This window comes from Toxorhynchites rutilus, chromosome 2 (genome assembly GCF_029784135.1).
Source record: "Toxorhynchites rutilus septentrionalis strain SRP chromosome 2, ASM2978413v1, whole genome shotgun sequence".
NCBI classification, from domain to species: Eukaryota; Metazoa; Arthropoda; class Insecta; order Diptera; family Culicidae; genus Toxorhynchites; species Toxorhynchites rutilus.
In genome coordinates this window covers 327,740,682-327,760,030 of record NC_073745.1, presented here as the reverse complement: position 1 = coordinate 327,760,030, position 19,349 = coordinate 327,740,682, and the positions used below count along the sequence as shown (strand labels likewise).

Genomic DNA, 19,349 nt, shown 5'->3' with positions numbered 1-19,349 from the left:
GAATAAATCGAAATTCCATAAATAACTCTTTAGTAGAAAGTTCCGGGGACCCTGAAAAGTTTTAATGGCTTGCGGGGCTCTCATGTGAAATATTCGCTAGCGTTCACAGCTCGAAGGAAAACATAAAACATAAAACGAGCAGAATAAGCGACCTTTGTTGTTTCGGGCGCAGAAAGATTCTGATAATTTTTCTCAGAGGAGATGCAATACTTATACGCCAGTTTGGAGTTTACTTCCCAAATACTCTCTTTTCGCTATCGCTATTGTGAAAACTGCTCCGATGTTCGAACTTTGGTCGTCTGGATTATCATCCACCAATTTAATTTCACAGCGGTTAAAACTTTCGAGTTCATCAGCATTTCATTGACATTTCAATATGATGTAATATGTTCTTTATTAGAATCTAATATGATTTAATGTTTCATGATTTTCTTCAGCATGCAACAAGATTTACTACAGTACTGAATCGATTTAAATTATACGCTTATAGGACACACAAACTGCATCAGCGTAATATACGCATATGATGCGGATTAAATATATTTTACGACAATGTACATCATAAAATTGATGTTTATTATACCGAATTGAGACTTAATTTGATAATGGTATTTAAAATCGAGTTTTTACATTTTATGCGATTTCAAATATACACGATACATACTTTGATTGATATTATATGCGATTATGATTTATTCGGATTTCTTGTAAGACTTGGCACGTGCAAAATTATTCGATTTAATGTTTGCTGGGAAGTTACCCGCTCTGTTCGGGAAAGCACACGAATGGACAGAACAAATGTATGGGGAAATGGGAATACTTCCAATTTTCATCAATTTAAACCATATACAGACTATGGGATTGTAATGTATAGCATATCAAACAAATCTTAGAAAATTTCCGATTCGATTGGTATGCAAATCGTTCAAATCCGTTTGCAACAAAAATAGTTATTAACGTTAACTTTATTTCATAAAAACGTGACCTGTTTTCTGATTTGGCACCCTTAATGTAAGACGTAGTCCTACGCCAAAAAAAGTGAGTTTTACGATCGTGGTTTTAAGGTTTTCCCCACTGATTAAACAAACTTTTCGTGTATTGTGCAGTAAAGTTCTGTTCGTCTACAGAAGAGGAACAATTTGATGCAGCGAAACAGTAAGTTGGATAACAATAAACGAAATTAATTGAATTTTAATTTTTGCATGTTGTGTGGGGTGAATTGGTCCTACAGGTTTGAGGCTTTTCTTTGGTCTAATTGATTCCAGATGCCGCTGAATTACAAAAAGAGGATGCATAGACAACGTTGGAAGCAGGAGAAGCTTCAAAGAGCAACGCAGCCCATCAATAACGGATTTTCTTTGACCAAGCATCGCAGGTGTTTGAAAATACTCGAACAACAGTGAAAAGATTCATACAGAATTCGAGATCCAATTTTTCTGGTCTGGAATCTGGCCAAGACACCTGGTATCGATTCCAGAACACTGTTACTAATTGTAATATTATCCCAAAATATTTTACATAAACATAAGTATGTTTTTTTTCCCATGAAACACGCACTTCATCCTAAAATCATCTCTTTTATTTTATGATATATTTGGTAATTTGAAGCTTGATATAATGATCAAACATTATTGGCTGATAGAAAACAAGTGTATCTCATTATACAATGTGACATTTTTTATTTAGACCGTATTGGTTTGGAAATATTAGGCGATTTGCTTAGGTGGTCAAATTCCCCCCTTTTCCCCTACGATTGATTTTAGAGGAGTTTCCTCGTTTACCTTCATAGGTTTCCCAAATGTAACTCCATAGTCGCGATTGAAGTTCGAAAAAAAATAAGCGCGATCATTGATAAAGTATATAGCCGGTCCAATTATTTTGCAGGGTGCGTGTTCGACGTAGTATTTATCTCAATAATTACACGTAACAACAACCGGAACAAAAATCGAAACTTTGCTCGATCAAGGTAAAATGCAATCTGCAATCATCGGAATTTACGGAAATTACGGAAAACCGCCTACTTGATCGGTCAAAGCATATTGACGAAGCTCAGTAACAGTGCAAAGCTTGATGAATCCGAAGAAACAGTGCGACTCTGCCGGGTATGCCACAAATCTCTCTTCACCAAAAAAAAAGAGTAGAATAAAAAAGACGAAAAGATCTTTCTTGCATGTGGATTTTGTTTCAGTGTATTTTCCTTCACAGAAAATATTTGAAGCACTTTTGAGATGTATGAGCTAATTGACGACGTTTTACTAACAAAACATCCAGTCAGATTCTGTTCTCTCTACGGTCGTCCCGAGCCCGTATCTGTTTGTGCGGTGGTCTCTATTGACGCTTATCCACTTTTATTCTACAGTTTCATCGTACGGTCGTCCCGATCCGTAGTTATTATGAATGATTTATCTATATTTACCTAGCTATATTTAAAAAAAAAGTGGACCAAGGTTAATAATTTTTCGTTTTCTTTGTGCATCTTTAGAGTAACGCTCATTATTAATATATGCCATGTAGGGCCTGAGCACGAACATCACTGTCACAAACGCGTTCACGTCACTTACAATTCACCTAATCTTTTTGTGTCTATCATCATTGTCACGAACATTTGCGTGTAAAAATGAACTCTGTGAAGTGAAAGAGTTCATTCCCGTTTATAAGAGACATGCCAGTTGCATAATTTCGGGCATTTGAACGTTATGTCGGTTGTATAATTTCGGACGTTTGAACGTTCTGTAGGTAAAATTAATAAGTGTATGAGATAATATTCCATTTAATTGAACGTATGTTCTAGAATGACAAGTTTGCGATTATACCTCGATGATTCGATATTTCAATGCCAACTATTCGGACTCATTCCATGAATCATTTGCTTGGTGCGTTAATTTGCTGAATCAAACACTGGTTCAAAGATGAGGAGGAATACTTGGTTACTCTTGAATGATGTAGTTGTTGAATATATGGGAATGTAATTTTTTTTCCTCTTTCTAGAAATTACTCTAGAGATAAAGCATGACTATCATGAGTTTAATAATCGATGTCTCGCATACTTTTGCACTCAGCTCTGTCTTACTTGTTTGAATAGTGAGAAGTATGCAGTATAGGTCAACGTTAAAATCATTTTTTAAGAACCGTTTCTACAATTTTGATGAATAATAATATCTTCTATCTCTCAGAATAAACCCGAATTTATCCATCTCATGATCAGTATAACCTAAGCTACTCCCATATGGGATTCTAAAGTTTAATCATCTTATCCTTCCCATTCTCGTGTAATTTAATATACAGGACATGAGGTTTGATATAATCGGTCAGAGGCATAATTTTCATTTGAAACACCTGATGAGTTTCAAGGAATTTACCAGAAGCAGAAAATGATTCAGATTTTCTTCAGACGGATTTCAAAATTATGGAAAAAGAACTAGAGAATAATTTTAAAATTATTAATTTAAAAGCTTTGCAATGATAAATTCATTTTTTTCCTTTTTTGAAACTTAAATATTCTTTCATTCAAAGTATGTCTTCAAAACAATATCGTTCAAAATATCTATTACGTAAAAACTAAAGATCAATGGCCTCATTCGATGTACCTATCGTCCTAATTTGGGTCTTGTCCACCAATTGCGAATGTTGGAATAACAAAAACCAGCTCTGCTATGTTGGAAAAACATTACAGTTATTATTTTATATTCAAAATATCAACAAATCAATATTATACATAATCAATCATAATGATCGTTTTGGGCCAGTTGCCACCATTGCCATTTTATGGGGTTGCAACTCTCTAATCCTTAAAATAGAAACAAAAAAAATCTATTCTACGGGAGCTACATTTTTAGTCCTCAATTACATTCCATAGTGCATTTATCGAATCCAAATAAACAAATTTACGTCCACTGGATACGTCAGGATTTCGTTCTAAAAATGCCACCAAGCGGGTAAATTGCTGTTTTTATCTTTTCTTTCTTAAAAAGCAAGACAAGATTCAAAATGTTAGCAAAAAAGCTCAATAAATCCGATATTAAACTTACTCTATTCCGCGTGACTAGCTTTCACCATCTAAAACACAAGTGACAAATATGCCTGTTTTTCTCCGTGACGTGACAGTATCGTGATATTCATAATAACACCGAGTTCATCAAAGTTGTCACGACGGACGAACTCTTCCGGATTCTACGCACACGGTGGCAGCCGTAATAACGTGAAGTGACGTTCGTGATGAAGCCCGTAATCTTGAGTTTTAATGAGTTACTGCGAAGTAATATGTATTAATGCAATGTATTTGTAAGACAGATGTGCTACTGCCCTTTTGCACACATATAAACCTAAATGAAAAAAAAAAACAAATCGATTTTTCTAATTTCTGCTTGGAATATTTCACACACGGTGGAAATCACAAGTTATTGACTATTTAAAGCCCTAATCACCGAAACTTGCACAATGAGAATGGTCATTCAGTGTGTTCCTTGTGAAATTTCGCTGGTATAGTTCAATCAAGGAGAGCAACTAAGAAGTGTACAGTCTACCTAAGCTTTAGCTCAAGCTGAACTAAAATTATATAAACAATGTATGTTTTTAACTGCAACCATCGAATTCAATTCAGTGATTGGAAAATTTTACAGATTTTCAAATGGACATTTCCCAAACAACACAATCAAATGTAAACATTGAACTTCATTTCCAGGGATGCCAGATTATTGTTTCAACTATATTAACACGACACGCAAAGTGTCTTCACAATCATATTGAACAAAAAATAATTCATAAATAAATTTCTTAGCATTTTTTTTTTTGATAAAACGATGTTTTTCCTTCTGATTTATATTTTTATATAATGCGTTTTAATCACCGCATCTACCTAGATGTTTCGAAGTTTATTGCTACGCATGTGTTGGAGAAATCGTTGATTAGGTCAATAAACATGGACCCTGCATGCTGGAAGAATAAATATCAATAAAACAAAAAGATATATGAAACTTATTCCTTTTTGTTATGATTTTAGGATTTTGACACCGAGAAAAGAGTCTCGATCAGTGTCTTAGAATATCAACAAACATTCACGAGTAACGAATATGATTTCATTTCAGTGTAAATGACTTTTTTCAGCTTGAAACACACTGCCCTCATTACATTGATGACAATAACAAACGAGTTCATTTTGTTCATATCGCCGATGCATTAACAAATTTGTTATAATGAATGAATGCGGCATTGAGTGGGGTTCATATCTTCGTTGTTATTTATACTTTAAATATCAAAAGCAACAAATTGATATTCATCACATCCGAAACTATATTCGTTCTGGCATTGATTTTGAGTCAAAATTTTAAAATAAAAAAATTATCAAGCTGGACCATTTAGAGACAATAACGCCCGAGTTCGATGAAACGAATTTTGCAAGGAATCGCGCCGGATTTTGTTTGGCGAGACGTTAACATCGGCATAAATAAAAACCAACCGCACACAGCTGCCTCTGGTTAAAAGTAAATAACAGCTGATATTCATTTGGCTAAAATGAAATTCAGTTTTGGCATCTTGAATAATCAAGATGAAAATGACACTGGCTGGAAAAATGAACTTCAAAACATATTGAAGAACAAAAGTTCATTTGCTCATATTCACTGGTTGTCTGGATCTGTCATTTTGATTTTCGTTTGGAATATATAGGTTTTCAATGCAACCTAGCCCGAAAATCTATGCATTTGAGCTTAGCGAAGATGATTTTTTCTCGATTGATCAACTTTAGAAATATTTGTTGTTTTTCTCAAAATAAAAACCTTTATTCACTATGATATAGTCTATCTTATGAAACATTTCAATGAAACTCGTGTACTGGAATAGGATATTTTGCCCGACTCGTCAGTGACGGAAGCCGAGACGAGACGAGTCGAAACTGTTCGGCTAAGCATTTAACATAAATATTGCCGCCATTTGCTTTTTTTTTTCTTTGTTTGTAATCTATATAAATAAAAATGTAAGGCAACATCTGTTGGTAAGCGGAAAACCCGAAGAAGGGATGGTCCGATTTTAGCCTTCTTTATTTTGTTGTATTCGTCTCTTCTCGTAGATCAATATAGTGGAGAGAAAAATCGGAAAATCCTGAAGGAAGGTCGGAAAATTGAATTCCCACATGTTCGAAAATTACATCATAATAAGCGTTGTTAGTCCATTCGATATTTGCGCTACCAAAATTGATCTTTGTTCGTAAGTGGAAATGGATTTTCAGGCGAAACAAAGGCATTTCCATATCTTATATCTATAAATGAAAATGGAAGGCCAAATGTGTTGGTAAGTGCAAAACCCGAGAAAGGAATGGTTCAATTTGAATCATCTATATTTCGATGTATTCGTCTCTTCTCGTAGATCAATATAGCGGAGAGAAAAATCGGAAAATTGAATTCCCATATGTTTTGTAGAAGTACTAGACAATTTATAGTAAAAGGAAATTGTAAAGGGTCAAAGGGTAATCAATCAATGAAGAGTTCAGTGATTGGACTCACTAACGTTCACTTAGTAAGAAAATGTGGATGTTTGAAAGTATTCAAATCAAAAAATCTATTTTGGGTGGGACGAAGTTCGTCGGGTCAGCTAATAAATCATATATTTGTATGACAATTGTCGTATTAGGATTGTATATCACTTCCAGTTTTTCATGTATAGACCGGTTAGGCGCATCATATACCTCCCAAAATATTGTATATATGATGATGTATATATGTTAGTTTTACTTGTGTGTTTGTAATTGCAGAAAATGTGCAGCTTTGGCAAATATTACATTTTTTAAACAGTATTTTCCCGGAAAATGAAAAATAGGGATAAAATCGTTCTTGAACATTGGAGTTTCTTTAGAGCCAACAATCAAAATTATACAATTGGCTTTCGACCAGAAATATTTTCTCAAGATCGTTTGTTCAGTATGTGCTTCAGACGTCGCTGGAAATAAATCCCCAGAGACTCCTAGAAAATTTAATAAATCACAGCTTACGAAACGTCACCATAGAAGAATCCACGGAAAACTCATGTCATCCATAATAATGTCGAGCCTCCGTTGAAAAAAGCCGTTCATGTCTGCTTAAAAATGAGGAAAAGCCCCAAAAATACGTGCGCCTACAGAAAGTTCATCGAGATTCATGTGATATTCAATGTTTTTGAGTTTGACGAACTAAGTTATAGTCTGCTGGGAATCATTCATTTGCCAATTAACATTGAATTGGATCCAAAAATGTGTGACCGGCAGTAAAGCATGGTAATATGACACGATCTTCGGGAGTGCATTCGGTGCGAACGATTGTCAAATTTTGACGTTAATTGATTTTCCATGAAATTGAGGCATGAATACAATTTTCATTTCCTCAAAACAAATATTCGCACATTTTTCAAAATTGATCGAGAAATGGATGCTCCAAAACGCCAAATCAAAGCTCCCGCATCCATTCCAATCACCGAATTGGTTCAATCCTGTAACGTTGAGCGGAAAATCGGAATAACTTTCTATTGATTGTAATTGAATTTGTAAACATCGTTTTTGAAAGTGTATTCCGATTTATTTCAGCATAAAGGTGAACTGAGTCAACCTTAATTATTATTATTCTTATACAATTGAAATTTCAACAAACAAGTAGTGTAATTAAAACAAAACAGTATTGTAATAAGTAAAACCTCTTTATTTGATTTTTTTTTCTCAAAATCATAAAATTTAGCTGGATTGACATTAACCCAATTGTACGTTGATTTTAAATTAGCTTTAAAAACTTTATAAACAATTTTGCTTGTTGCTTTAAACTACTACTACTACTTAGGAAACCCTTCAATGTATACCAGCGAGAAAACCTTCCGTCGCTGCTGATGCTGATGCTACTGCTGCTATCGCCGGCCATTTTCCCAAACGTGGTGATGTTCCTTGATTTTTTTTTTGGGAGTTTATTATTTACACATGGTGCCTTCGACAGAAATATTCTGAATGAAATATGATTGTTTCCTCTTGTTTGCTGCTTGCCGCCGTATAATACTTATCGAATTGCTTGAAAGTGTGACGCTTTCTTGTATAATTTTTTAATTTTTCATCAGATCTTTTGTGGTTTCTTTTTTTTTTGCTTCACAACATTTACAATCACATGAACAAACGCGCCTTGTGCTTGAGACCACGGGCGCGTTTTGGTTTGTGTGTCTCTACACGCTTAGACTGACCGGGGCTGGACGTCTGGAAATGATAATTTTAGGTCGAAAATTAGAAAAAAAAATTGTTGAATATCGTAATAAGGTCAGAATACTTACAGTGTGGACGTTCCGCTTCTTCATCGGAAACGGAGGATTCGACTACCTTTCCGGGAAGGTTGATTGGGTTTACCAGCGAACGGGCATACTGGGCACGGCTCATCGGCAGAATCTGTGGTCCAGCGGGGATTTGCTGCTGGATTTGGTGTTCCTGGGGTTCCTGCTGTGGACGCGGTGGCTGTTGCTCCTGGAGTTCCCGTTCCTCGGAGTGCTGCGAAGCGGGTTCCTGTGCAGGGGTGGTACGATACGAATCGGTTTCTTCGTCACTTTCCTCCGAATCAGCCATCTCGCCGATCAATTGCTTCAGTTGTTCGGTAAACTTCTGGGCGGCGATTTCGTGGATATCTTTCAGTTCATCAGCCGACAATCCAACCTTCTGGAGAGCCATCTCGAGGGGCACTTCGCGTACATGAACCTCCTGCTGCTCTGGTCCGTTACGCATAACCTGGGGTGGCAGGAAGGGTCGAATCATTTCCGGGATTGGGATACGCTGGAACTGAATTCGCACTTCGGCACGTGGTGGTTGCATCTGCTGAGGGAATGTAGGCTGTGGTGGCTGTGGCTGAGGCTGGGGCTGTTGGGGACGTGGTGGCTGGATCATAATGTGTGTCTGTGGTGGAGCCTGGAAGTTGTGACGGATAATTGGTGCTTCGGCATGTGGGGCTTGCATCATCTGGGCAGGAACTGGCGGAACCTGTTGCGTGTGATGGTGGTTCATGATTGGGATTGGGAAAATTTGACGAGGCATCTGACGAATGATTTGCTGTGGGGCCATCTGCTGGGGTAGGTGAGTGATCGGGCCGAAAGTGCGGACTGGAGGAATTGGGATCAACATCTGGCGGACTGGTTCGGCGTCTTCGTTCCTGTATTGAGTGTAAAGAGACAAATTGTGGTAATGCACTATTGGAAATAAAAAAGTAAACGACTGGCTACCAGTAACAATTAAACGAATATTAACAATAAAGTAGGTGATTTGATCATCCCTACATAATCTAGTCAGGATACCTCGATGCAATAAATACAATTACACTGCTTATTCACGCATATTTACGCGATAGCAAATTTCGTTCGAAACTCTGTCGATTTGCTGTTGGAAAATACACCCGAACTAGCGTTGGCAGAAGACATTTCATCTTTGGCAGAAATGATGCCATTTCGTGTGCTGGAGAGTCAAATGCGCAAATAATCAGGGGTTAGACATCAATTGAATATATGCTACCCAAAATAAAAATCAATATGGCGTCATTTGTTTACCAACATATTATTTGCGAGGATTGAAATCGTTGAAATCACGGATATAGTATGCTTTATTTCTAACTGCATGAGCGATTTTCATATTTCGGTTTCACATGGAGGTGTTCACATTTAACATGAAGTTTAAAGTTAGTCACTATTCAACTATATAACCGGACCGAGTTGTAAACAACAGTAATTGACAGAACCAAAATGTCAGTGAACCGTAGCAATATTGGGTACACTGGCAATATGAGGAATTTGACGTTTTAGTCATACCCCTGCAAATAATGAGCTGTTTTATGGCGGGTTTACATTAGGGAGATCTATAGCTATAGATGGATTTATTCACGTGAAAATAGGTGTAAACGGATGAGAATAAATATGATACACTTATTCGAGGTATATATAACTTTAATAAGTTCAGCATATGCAAACGCTTGAATTTCTCACTGGTGAGAAATCACTAAAGTTAGATGCAGTTCTACTTCAGGTGAATAAATTCACCGAAGATATGAATATATTCATTATAGAAGTTCACGCTAGTGTAAACGGTTGATGCGATTTCTATAAATCTCATCATATTTCTTCACATGAATATATCCCTAGTCTAAACCCACCCTTAAAAGCTTAAAAATGGTTTGTATGTATGCGAGCAAGACATTCTCTTTCTTTTCTCATTTCATTGTGCCAAAAAAAGTCAATACGACGTCTATGGAGATCGAACCAAGACCGGCTAGAATGCAAAGCTATTTCACACGACCACGCTATGCATATAGCTGCCAGCGCTGTTATATTGAAGCGTGTTAATATTACACCTCATCGAAGTTGGAAAGTGTTTTCTAAGAGGATAAAGAAGAACATGAACGAGCATATATCTTTCTCTGTCTAGGCCGTGTATTTGGCAAACTATACGAAAAGCTTTCATATGCTTTCATTCAAATGTGTCTCCTGTTTCGCTCGCTCATATTGGCTCTAGCATATATTATACTAAAGTGACCAGATGGTCAGATGTCTAACGCGGGACACAAAAAACAAAACGTTATGTGAACATAAACCATAGTTTAGCGAGTCTAAACTGATCAGTATCATTTCTTTCTGAGTATCGGCACTCAGTTGTGATTTTTCGGTGGTTTAGATTTTGTTTACGCCCGAAAATCACGAAAAACTTTCCGGCGAAAGAAGTTAAAAACTTCTTTTTGTACTCATAATGAAAGACGAGACATACTTGATGCTAGAATTCAACGAATGGCAGGGGACCGGGTACTTTACGTTTCCCAGATAAGCGATGACGTCGTATATATCATTCACATCAAGTCCTTCTCTGACAGACGTGAAGGGAATGTCCAAGCCGCACTTCTCTCGAGTCATATGGTGAACGGGGAGATATATAGTACGAAGTGCTTGCCGTAGTTGGGAAGGTGATGTGGTCTTTATGCCGAACCTGGGATCAGCCCATTATGCCAAAAGATCACTGGAGGATGGATCGGCTGGAGATAAACATTGTCGCGAAGACCACCAACATTCCCCAGCTTCGCCCGATAGAAAACTTTTGGGCGAATGGCCAAAATAGAGAGACAGACGACCACCAAAGCCACGAAAAGGTAAAATAACACGCCGATATACGTCTTTTCATCGGCCATGGTTCAGGTTCCGACCAACTTCCGTAAGACCGCCCAGCGCTTCATTTACGGTATTTCATCAAACAACCCTGCCTCTTCCTGTCCAGCATACACTAGTTCTTCCGGCTTATTTAAAATGTTGAGCCCTGACCGAGCTAGGGGACCAAACATGAACTTTTCGTCTGTCTCACGTTGGTTCCTGCGGATCAATAGGGGACTTTTATAAAAATCATTTTCCAATTTTGTTGCTGTCGCTTCTAGTTGACACTCTCTAAACAAAAAGCACAATGTCGGTGCAATGAAACCAGCTCAACGTATTAATCTTTGGATGCATTAGAAGCGCTCTTGAACAGTCTGCCAAATAAACGTTTTTTTAGGTTCATCCATTTAAGAAAATCAACATGATCAAATTGTGATATTGAAATATATTGATATCGCGGGACATTTTCGTTTCTTTTGCCAAATGCGGAACGTTTCGCGGGACGGAATATTACGCGGGACATTTTGTTGAAATGCGGGACTGCCCCGCGTAACGCGGGACGTCTGGTCAGTTTATATTATACAAATGATATACATGTATTGGGGAGTAGAACATTTTTTTATTATTTTTCAGTTCATTTGATGTAATAAATCAAGATGCCATAACATGTGGTAAAAATTAACTTTGGGTGTAAGAAGTAAACTAGGCTGGTCCACTCGATCTTGTCGAAATATTTGCCAAACATTGTGTTGTTTGTTTGTCAAACTTTGTTTTCGGTATCGTAAAAAAGGTAGAAAAATAAGATATTTCCGAGCTATGTAAATATTAGATAATATTAAGCATATTTATTTGATACGATGGGCCGGAAGTCGGTGGAAATTCTGAAACAGATCATTCGTTGCATGAAGTCTGAGCGTTTGCTATCCAGATTAACTCAAGCAACAGTTAAACACGGAAGAGAATCACTCCTTGTGTCGGGCTGTTTTTTTTCCTGAAATGGGGTGGGCAATCTTGTCAAGATCGATGGAAAGATGACTGATGAATCCTACGTCAAAGTGTTGGTGGAAAACTTTAAACCGTCATTCAGGAAAATGAATATGAAAGGCTATATTTACCAACAGGACAATGACCCCAAGCACACCCCGAAGGTTGCGAAGCGCTATTTCCAAAAACAGGAAGTGGGTTATACCTGTGGTATAATCGCAAGGTTAACGTAGGACTTGAAGTTGCATCTGGATAAATTCTCAATGAATGGATTAATGAATATTTGCCCTCGAAATAATTTGGAGTTATTTAAAAAACGAAAGCGTTGGAGGTACAAGGTTTTTAATCTCTATACCTTTTTTGTCGACTGAACAAAGTGACATGATTATCACTTCATTCGAAAGATAAGAAAGTGGAGAAGAAATTTCAAAGCAAATAATACGTAGACATTTTATGATTGCCCTATACATGATACAAAATACATTGCTCGTCACTAATTCTCAAACTCAGATATAATTTGTATAATATTTCCAATAGACAAAATATTGGTCGCATCCAAACAGTCTACATAAATGTTGCGTTCACTCATCCATCCTCACAACACCCACCTCCCATTTCAGAAATTGTTGAGTAAACATCATTTACCGGTGAACGTAGAATGGGAATGGTCTTTCTTAAGATTCATTGTACACCCAGTAAATTACCGAAAGACGTGATCTTACGTTGATCGCACTTGCTTGAAAAACTTACAATTTTGATCACAGTAATAAATATATTACTGTGATCAAAATTGTAATTAGAAAACAGAATAAACAGAATAATTAGAAAACAGAATAAACTTTTCGCTTCAAAGCAATTCATAGTTCTAAGAAGATTCGTTGAAAACATAATCCCTCGTGCTGTGCTCAGAATCGCTCTGTTCCTTTCTGTGGCATCGGTGATTTCGGTTTCTGTTCAACGGTTTTCGGTGGTTTAGATGGGTTTTTCCATAGCTACAGCCGTATCGACAGTAGCAGGAGCTTTCCTCTTGTTACCCACCTACTTCACAGTCGTAGTTTTAAGTTTTTCGGCAGCGGTAGCTGTTTTCTTCTCCCGGGTAGCAGCGGCAGATAACTTGTCAGCAACGCTGACATCTTTTCGGTTCCTTCTTTTCGACGCTTGACGCCCACCAGCAATCAATGCTGACTCGATGACCACCAAACGAAAAGAGTTGCGCCCTTGTGTGTGTGTGTGGCGGCTGTCTTCAATGCCTCATGCCTTTTCGATGCTGGTGTGAAGTTAGCTTCTCCACAACAGCGATGCCATGCTTCAATCGCAGTGTACAATTATAACAGAGTGGATTTCCGTGTGAATTTTCCCCAGGGTCATTGGTTTGTGTTAGGGATCCAGTGATCGTACATCAACCGCTGCGCATTCATAACTGAGTGGATTTCCGAGTGGGCATCCGCTTATATATAAATTTGTGAGATCTCAATAGCCTGTTTTGAAAGCAATTTTAAAGCTATTGAAACAAGTTTTTGGATCAATAAGTAACAAACATACAACGGGTAGACATTTTATCTTGCGAATGAAGTGTTTATCGTACCATTTCCTCCAGTTGTTTAGGAGGCATAAACGCTCAAAATCTTGTTTCTCGGGTGTAATGCTCTCGTTGTAGAAACTTTGAATTTACACCTCAGTATAGAAATGAAAGACGTAATCCTACGTTAAAAGATTGAAATGCTTATGTGGCCATTCCGGTCCCTAGACCTCAACTCGTTGAGCATCTATGGACAATACAGGATGAAAAAAATCCTTTGGATTCATGGAGAAATCTTAACGATTTTTGGTCGGGTATGCAAACAGCGTGGGATGCGAATAATTTGTTGTATAATTTGGTGGAAAATAAAACCCAAACGACTCATGGCAGTAATGGAGAACCATTTAGGACATACTAAATATAAGGATATACATGTCGGACTCGATTATCCGGAGTATTGATATTTTTTTCACTCCGGATAATCGAATCTTCCGGATAATCGAGTCAAAAAAAACCAAATTTCTCTCGGAAAACATAATATAATTATGATTTGTACTTATTTATTAAACGGTTTTATCTAGGTTGACCCGTTTGTATGTTTGAGACTTTGTAACTTTGTCAGTAGCGCTGTACCATATTAATAGAAATTTAACCCCCTTCCTGTTGACCGATTGATCTGAAATTGGGAACACATCTCTATCTCTGGTGTCATTATATGACTGCGTATTCCATGATCTGGAAAATCCAAGATGGCGGCCGCTACAAAATGGCAGATTATGTACATATTTTCTCAAAATCCCATCAATATGGGTTTTCCCAAAACTCCATCAATATGGGTATCAAATGAAAGGGCTTGACTAGTAGAACACCATTATTTATGGAAAATGTAAATCAAAGATGGCGACCACTACACAATGGCGGATTATAAATTATCTCAGGACCCCATCAATATGTATATCAAATGAAAGCGATTGACTAGTAGAATACAGTTATTTATGAAAAATGTAAATCAAAGATGGCGGCCGTCGTTAAAAAAAACTTCTCTACATTAAAACCATTCAAAAAATAGTTTTTTTAAATTTTGATTTCTTAACTAACTTTCTTCGGAATATTTTGATTATGTACTGTATTCTATTAGTCAAATCATTTCATTTGATACCAATATTGAGGGGATTGCAAAAAACACATAGTCGACCATTTTTTGGCGGCGACCTTTTTGAATTTATGTTGTTCATAGTGTAGTGTATTCTCTAAATGAAGCCATTAGGCCATTAGGCCAAATTGAATTTTTCAAGATCATGGTATATGCAGTTTTATAATGACAGTAGAATTGAATGTATGTTCCAAATTTCAGATCAATCATTCAACAGGAACGGGGTCAATTTTCTATTAATGTGGGATAACCCCACAAACATTCAAACATACATAGAAACAGGTCAAGCTGAATTAAACCATTTAAAAAGTAATTATTCATTATCTGCTATGTTCTAGTAGTTGAGAACATTATTTTGATACCCATATTGATGAGGTTTTGAAAAAAAAAAATGGCGCTATCTTGTGGTGGCGGCTATTTTGGATTTTCATTTTTTCATAAATAACTGTGTTCTACTGGTCAAGCCTTATCATTTGATACCCATATTGATGGGGTTCTGAGAAAATATGTAATCCGCCATTTTGTAGTGGCCGCCATCTTGGATTTGCATTTTTCATAAATAATTGCATTCTACTAGTCAAGCCCTTTCATTTGATATCCATATTGATGGGGATGTGAAAAAAATATATATGGCGCCATCTTGTGGTGGCGGCCATTTTGGATTTGCATTTTTCACAAATAACTGTGTTCTACTAGTCAGGCCCTTTCATTTGATATCCATATTGATGGGGTTCTGAGAAAATATGTAATCCGCCATTTTGTAATGGCCACCATCTTGGATTTACATTTTTCATAAATAACTGCATTCTACCAGTCAAGCCCTTTCATTTGATACCCATATTAGCTATTCAATATGAAATTATTATACAAATTGTTCAGAATTTCCGAAAATCAAAAATAAAATACTCCGGATAATCGAGTTTAAAATTCCGAGTAATCGAATCCCGGATAATCGAGTTGGAAATGAGTACAAATACTGGCTTGTTTACATCCTTTCTATTGTACGAAATACGAATTTTCCAAAAAAACATGAAAAAGTATTTTGCGTAATGCTATTTACTTTTTTCTTTCCAACACTGTATATCGAACTGATTGGGGATGCGGACTTACTTTGGTTCATTTCCGGTCTCGCAGAAGATGGCGATACGTTCTCCAGTGACCTTATGCTGCTTGGGATCGGTGTTGATCTCCATTCCGAACGGAAGACGCATGGTTTTGGCTGGTGAATCGACTAGTTCCTCCGAACGACGACGTTCAACAACGCAATTCATCTTGGACCTGAAAAAGTGCTTGCTTTCATAACTGTTACCAGATGTTTTGAGCTGTTATACTTCTGGTTCTCTTTAAGCATCGCATGCGCCAACTCGCTCAAGTTGAGATCCAACGGGAGCTTGATTTGTACCCCGTTGCCATTCATGTCAGCGCTCTCGTCTGTCTCGCTATCGTTGGTTGATTCTGCTTCATTCTCAGAATCGGTGTTCTCGGCGGATTCTTTTTTCTCCTTTTCCGGTTGCTTGCTTTCGTCGTGCTTCTCTTCCCGGTCGATGGTCTGGAGGGAGGCTTCATCCGCCGACAGGTGTTCTTGCATCAAGGCTTGTGGTTTTGGGAGTTCCTGGCGATTGAAAGTGAAACGAAAACAAAAACAAAATTAGAAATGCCGTTTATTGAGAGAACTGGTTTGTGCCGTTATGCAACGGCATGCACAGAATTACGCTCCCAAAACAAGTGACCCATGGACATCATGGACTGTATCGAATCGTACGCACACCAAACCCTTGCACGCCGCTCCTCACCAAAACCTTGCCCGGATTGTCGTAAAACCACTTTCACTTTTTATGAACACGTTTACTTTCTTTGTCTGGGTGCTTAATGGGAGCGCTGTCGCCGAGCAGTCGGGCCCAGTTCCGAAGCAAGCTGCTCAGTTGATTCGCTAAGGGGGAGGGAATACGGGAAATGAGCGCTTGGACAGAGGTCAGACTCTGATAAAGTACACCATTTATCGTTTATGATTATTTTTGGAATTGCTCTTCGTTCATGGGGCAACAGAGAAGAGGTCACTTCCCCATTGGGGTTTCATAACCCAATCCCAGCATCTTACGCCAAATGACAATCGGATTGATTGTCATAATGGCGATTGGTGCCCGGGATAATGCAGCCGAAGCTATCATTTGGCTTGACCTGAAAATAGCGAGTGTTACGGCAATTCCGGAGCTTTTAGAGTTTACTTTTCCTTCTTTCTCCGATTGATTGGCAAGAAATGGCATATGCGTTTTCGGTTTTGTTTTCGTCGCCATCTCAACAACAGCAGCAGCCGGAAGATTCATAAACGCTTTCCGCCTGTAATGTGAGCCTTTGTTTGGTCGATCAACGCGATATGAGTTCATTGTTTGTTTTGGCCAGCTTCGGCGCTTCCGTGTGGTTGCCGTTGCAAAGGCAAATTCACACTTTTCAAGCCGAGCCATGGTCATTACGGCGTGCGCCGGTTGAGGCGGTAATTATGAGCACTATAGGGTGCGTTAGGTAACGTTCGATTGAATGTTACTGTGTCAAATTATGCAACGGTCGGGTGAACAACAACAGCTTTGCTTTCGGGCTGTTGAATAACATAAATAAGTTAATTAAGTTGAACCTATATTTTTCCATTGATATTGGAACCCTGAATGAGATAAGGGTAAGTCGCTTTATTAATTGAGAAAATTATTACTTTAGATAAAAGTGGTAGAAAAAATAGTATACATTGCTAGCAACCAGTTTTTCCATCTTCCTGATAGCATTCGATTTCCACGCCAGGATAATGATACGCCATTTAAGCCTCATGAGAATGGAAGCAATCTAGAGCATATGACAGGTAATTTTTTTTTATTGAAACCATTTCAAATGGTTATCTTTCAGCTTTACAATATGTGACCGAACGTTGCCTTGTTGTAAAATCATGTTCTCATCTTTTCTCTTCTATTGTTTCAGTTATTGATCCAGGTGTGCATGTTTTAATAAGAATTTATTATGCACATACTTTTATAGTGTCAATTATTGAAAAATAGCGAGAGTTTCTTCGAGGTCTCAATAAGTTATGATACATTCTACTGCAGTGGGAAAGAACTCTAGATAATGACTGGTTCACTCAGTAATGGAACAAACGTTGTTTTTAGCTCCTATGTTTTAGTCACATCTGTTATTGACAACAATATTTTTTGTCATTCCGTAGATCGAACATGTTTTGGAAACATCTTACTAAAGTTTTGAGTTTACTTAGAAATATCGAGTGGCGGGTGCCTAAAAATTATAAAGAAACATTCAAGAAACCTCAAACCAAACGTCGGAATTGAACTGTGAAACTGAAACTACGTAGGAATATCAAAACTGCCATCAATAGCAAGCCAAACGTTTGGGGTCGTGATTTGGCTAAAAATGTTGGTACTACCTGTAGTACAGTGCAAAGAATTCGTTTCCGGGAAAGTTTTAACTTCTACCGAGTCAGCAAACAATCAAACCGATCCCTCAAATGTGGCCAGACTTCAGCCGAGTTCCAAAAAACATGGAAAGTTCCTTAGAAACCGTGAAAAATCTTTCCTTTTTGTATTTTTCCCGAAAACATATAGAAACACAATCGATTACGGGTTTTCTTTTGTCGTTCTGCGAAAGGTGCTGCATGATATAACTTGTGGATTTTTTCTTTGGGGATGACGTTTTGGGAGCGTTGGAGATGTGAGAGATACAGTAAACCCACTAGGATATTCGATAAGTAATTTGAATTGACAGCCCTTGCTGTAGTCGTACGTGTCTCCTATTATGTCGCCGACATTGCCCTCGTACGTATTTGTTCCCATTTGAAGAAGAAAGCGCTCGAAGCGTTTGCTTGTAGAAGCTCATGGTGAATATTCAAGCAGTGAAAACATGCGAGAGATGGTTTCGACAAATCAAAATGGTGTTTTCGATTTGAAGAACAATGACCATGAAAAAAGCACTTCGCCAAAAACAAATATGTCGAAAAATACGATGCCGATGAACGATTTTCGTCAAAACAACAAAAAAAAGTTTTATTGGAAAGGAATTCACAATTTGCCTGGCAGATGAGCTGATTTATTGCTGATGATTAATTCTAATAAAAACATTTAGAGGTTCTCCTGAAAATAAGGTGTTTTTTATCGAAAAAAAGGGCAATTTCAACTCTCGCACCTGATACCTCGTTCAGATACATGAACATATTTCCCACGAAGAGTATAATTTTATGTCTGGCTGGATTTACGAAAACGCACTTCATGCTCAAAAGAAAAGCGTACCAGTTAACACTTCCAACGTTGTCCTTCATCAATATGGTGGGAAAAAGAGGACGTCTATCTTAATCGATGGAAAAAAGGAATTGTTTTGTATGAACCAAATTCTAGAGGTCTAACTAAAAAGTTTCAAAAAAGCGAAAAGCGTGGATATCGACGAAAGCTCGCCAATGGCTTATCAATGGAGATCGCTTCGAGTACGTTTTGGAGAATACACCCAAACTAGCGTTGACAGAAAAAATACCATCTTCAACGGTTTTCGAAAATGTTTGTATGTTGTAACCAAACGTTGGGTTACAATGCAAAATTTGGT

At 37.6% G+C, this 19,349-nt stretch overlaps 1 protein-coding gene across 1 annotated transcript in view; it reads right to left on the bottom strand.

Annotated features, from left to right (window-relative positions):
- Positions 1-7,638: 7,638 nt before the first annotated feature.
- Positions 7,639-19,349, bottom strand: part of LOC129767252 (putative uncharacterized protein DDB_G0294196) — a 67,615-nt gene continuing 55,904 nt past the window's right edge. Inside the window, exons 3-6 of the mRNA XM_055767950.1 lie at positions 16,094-16,374; positions 15,873-16,040; positions 8,272-9,134; positions 7,639-8,197 (exon numbers count right to left, since the gene is read on the bottom strand). Coding sequence (XP_055623925.1) covers positions 8,175-8,197; positions 8,272-9,134; positions 15,873-16,040; positions 16,094-16,374 — 1,335 coding nt within the window. The 3' untranslated portion in view covers positions 7,639-8,174. The remainder of the gene's footprint in view (positions 8,198-8,271; positions 9,135-15,872; positions 16,041-16,093; positions 16,375-19,349) is intronic.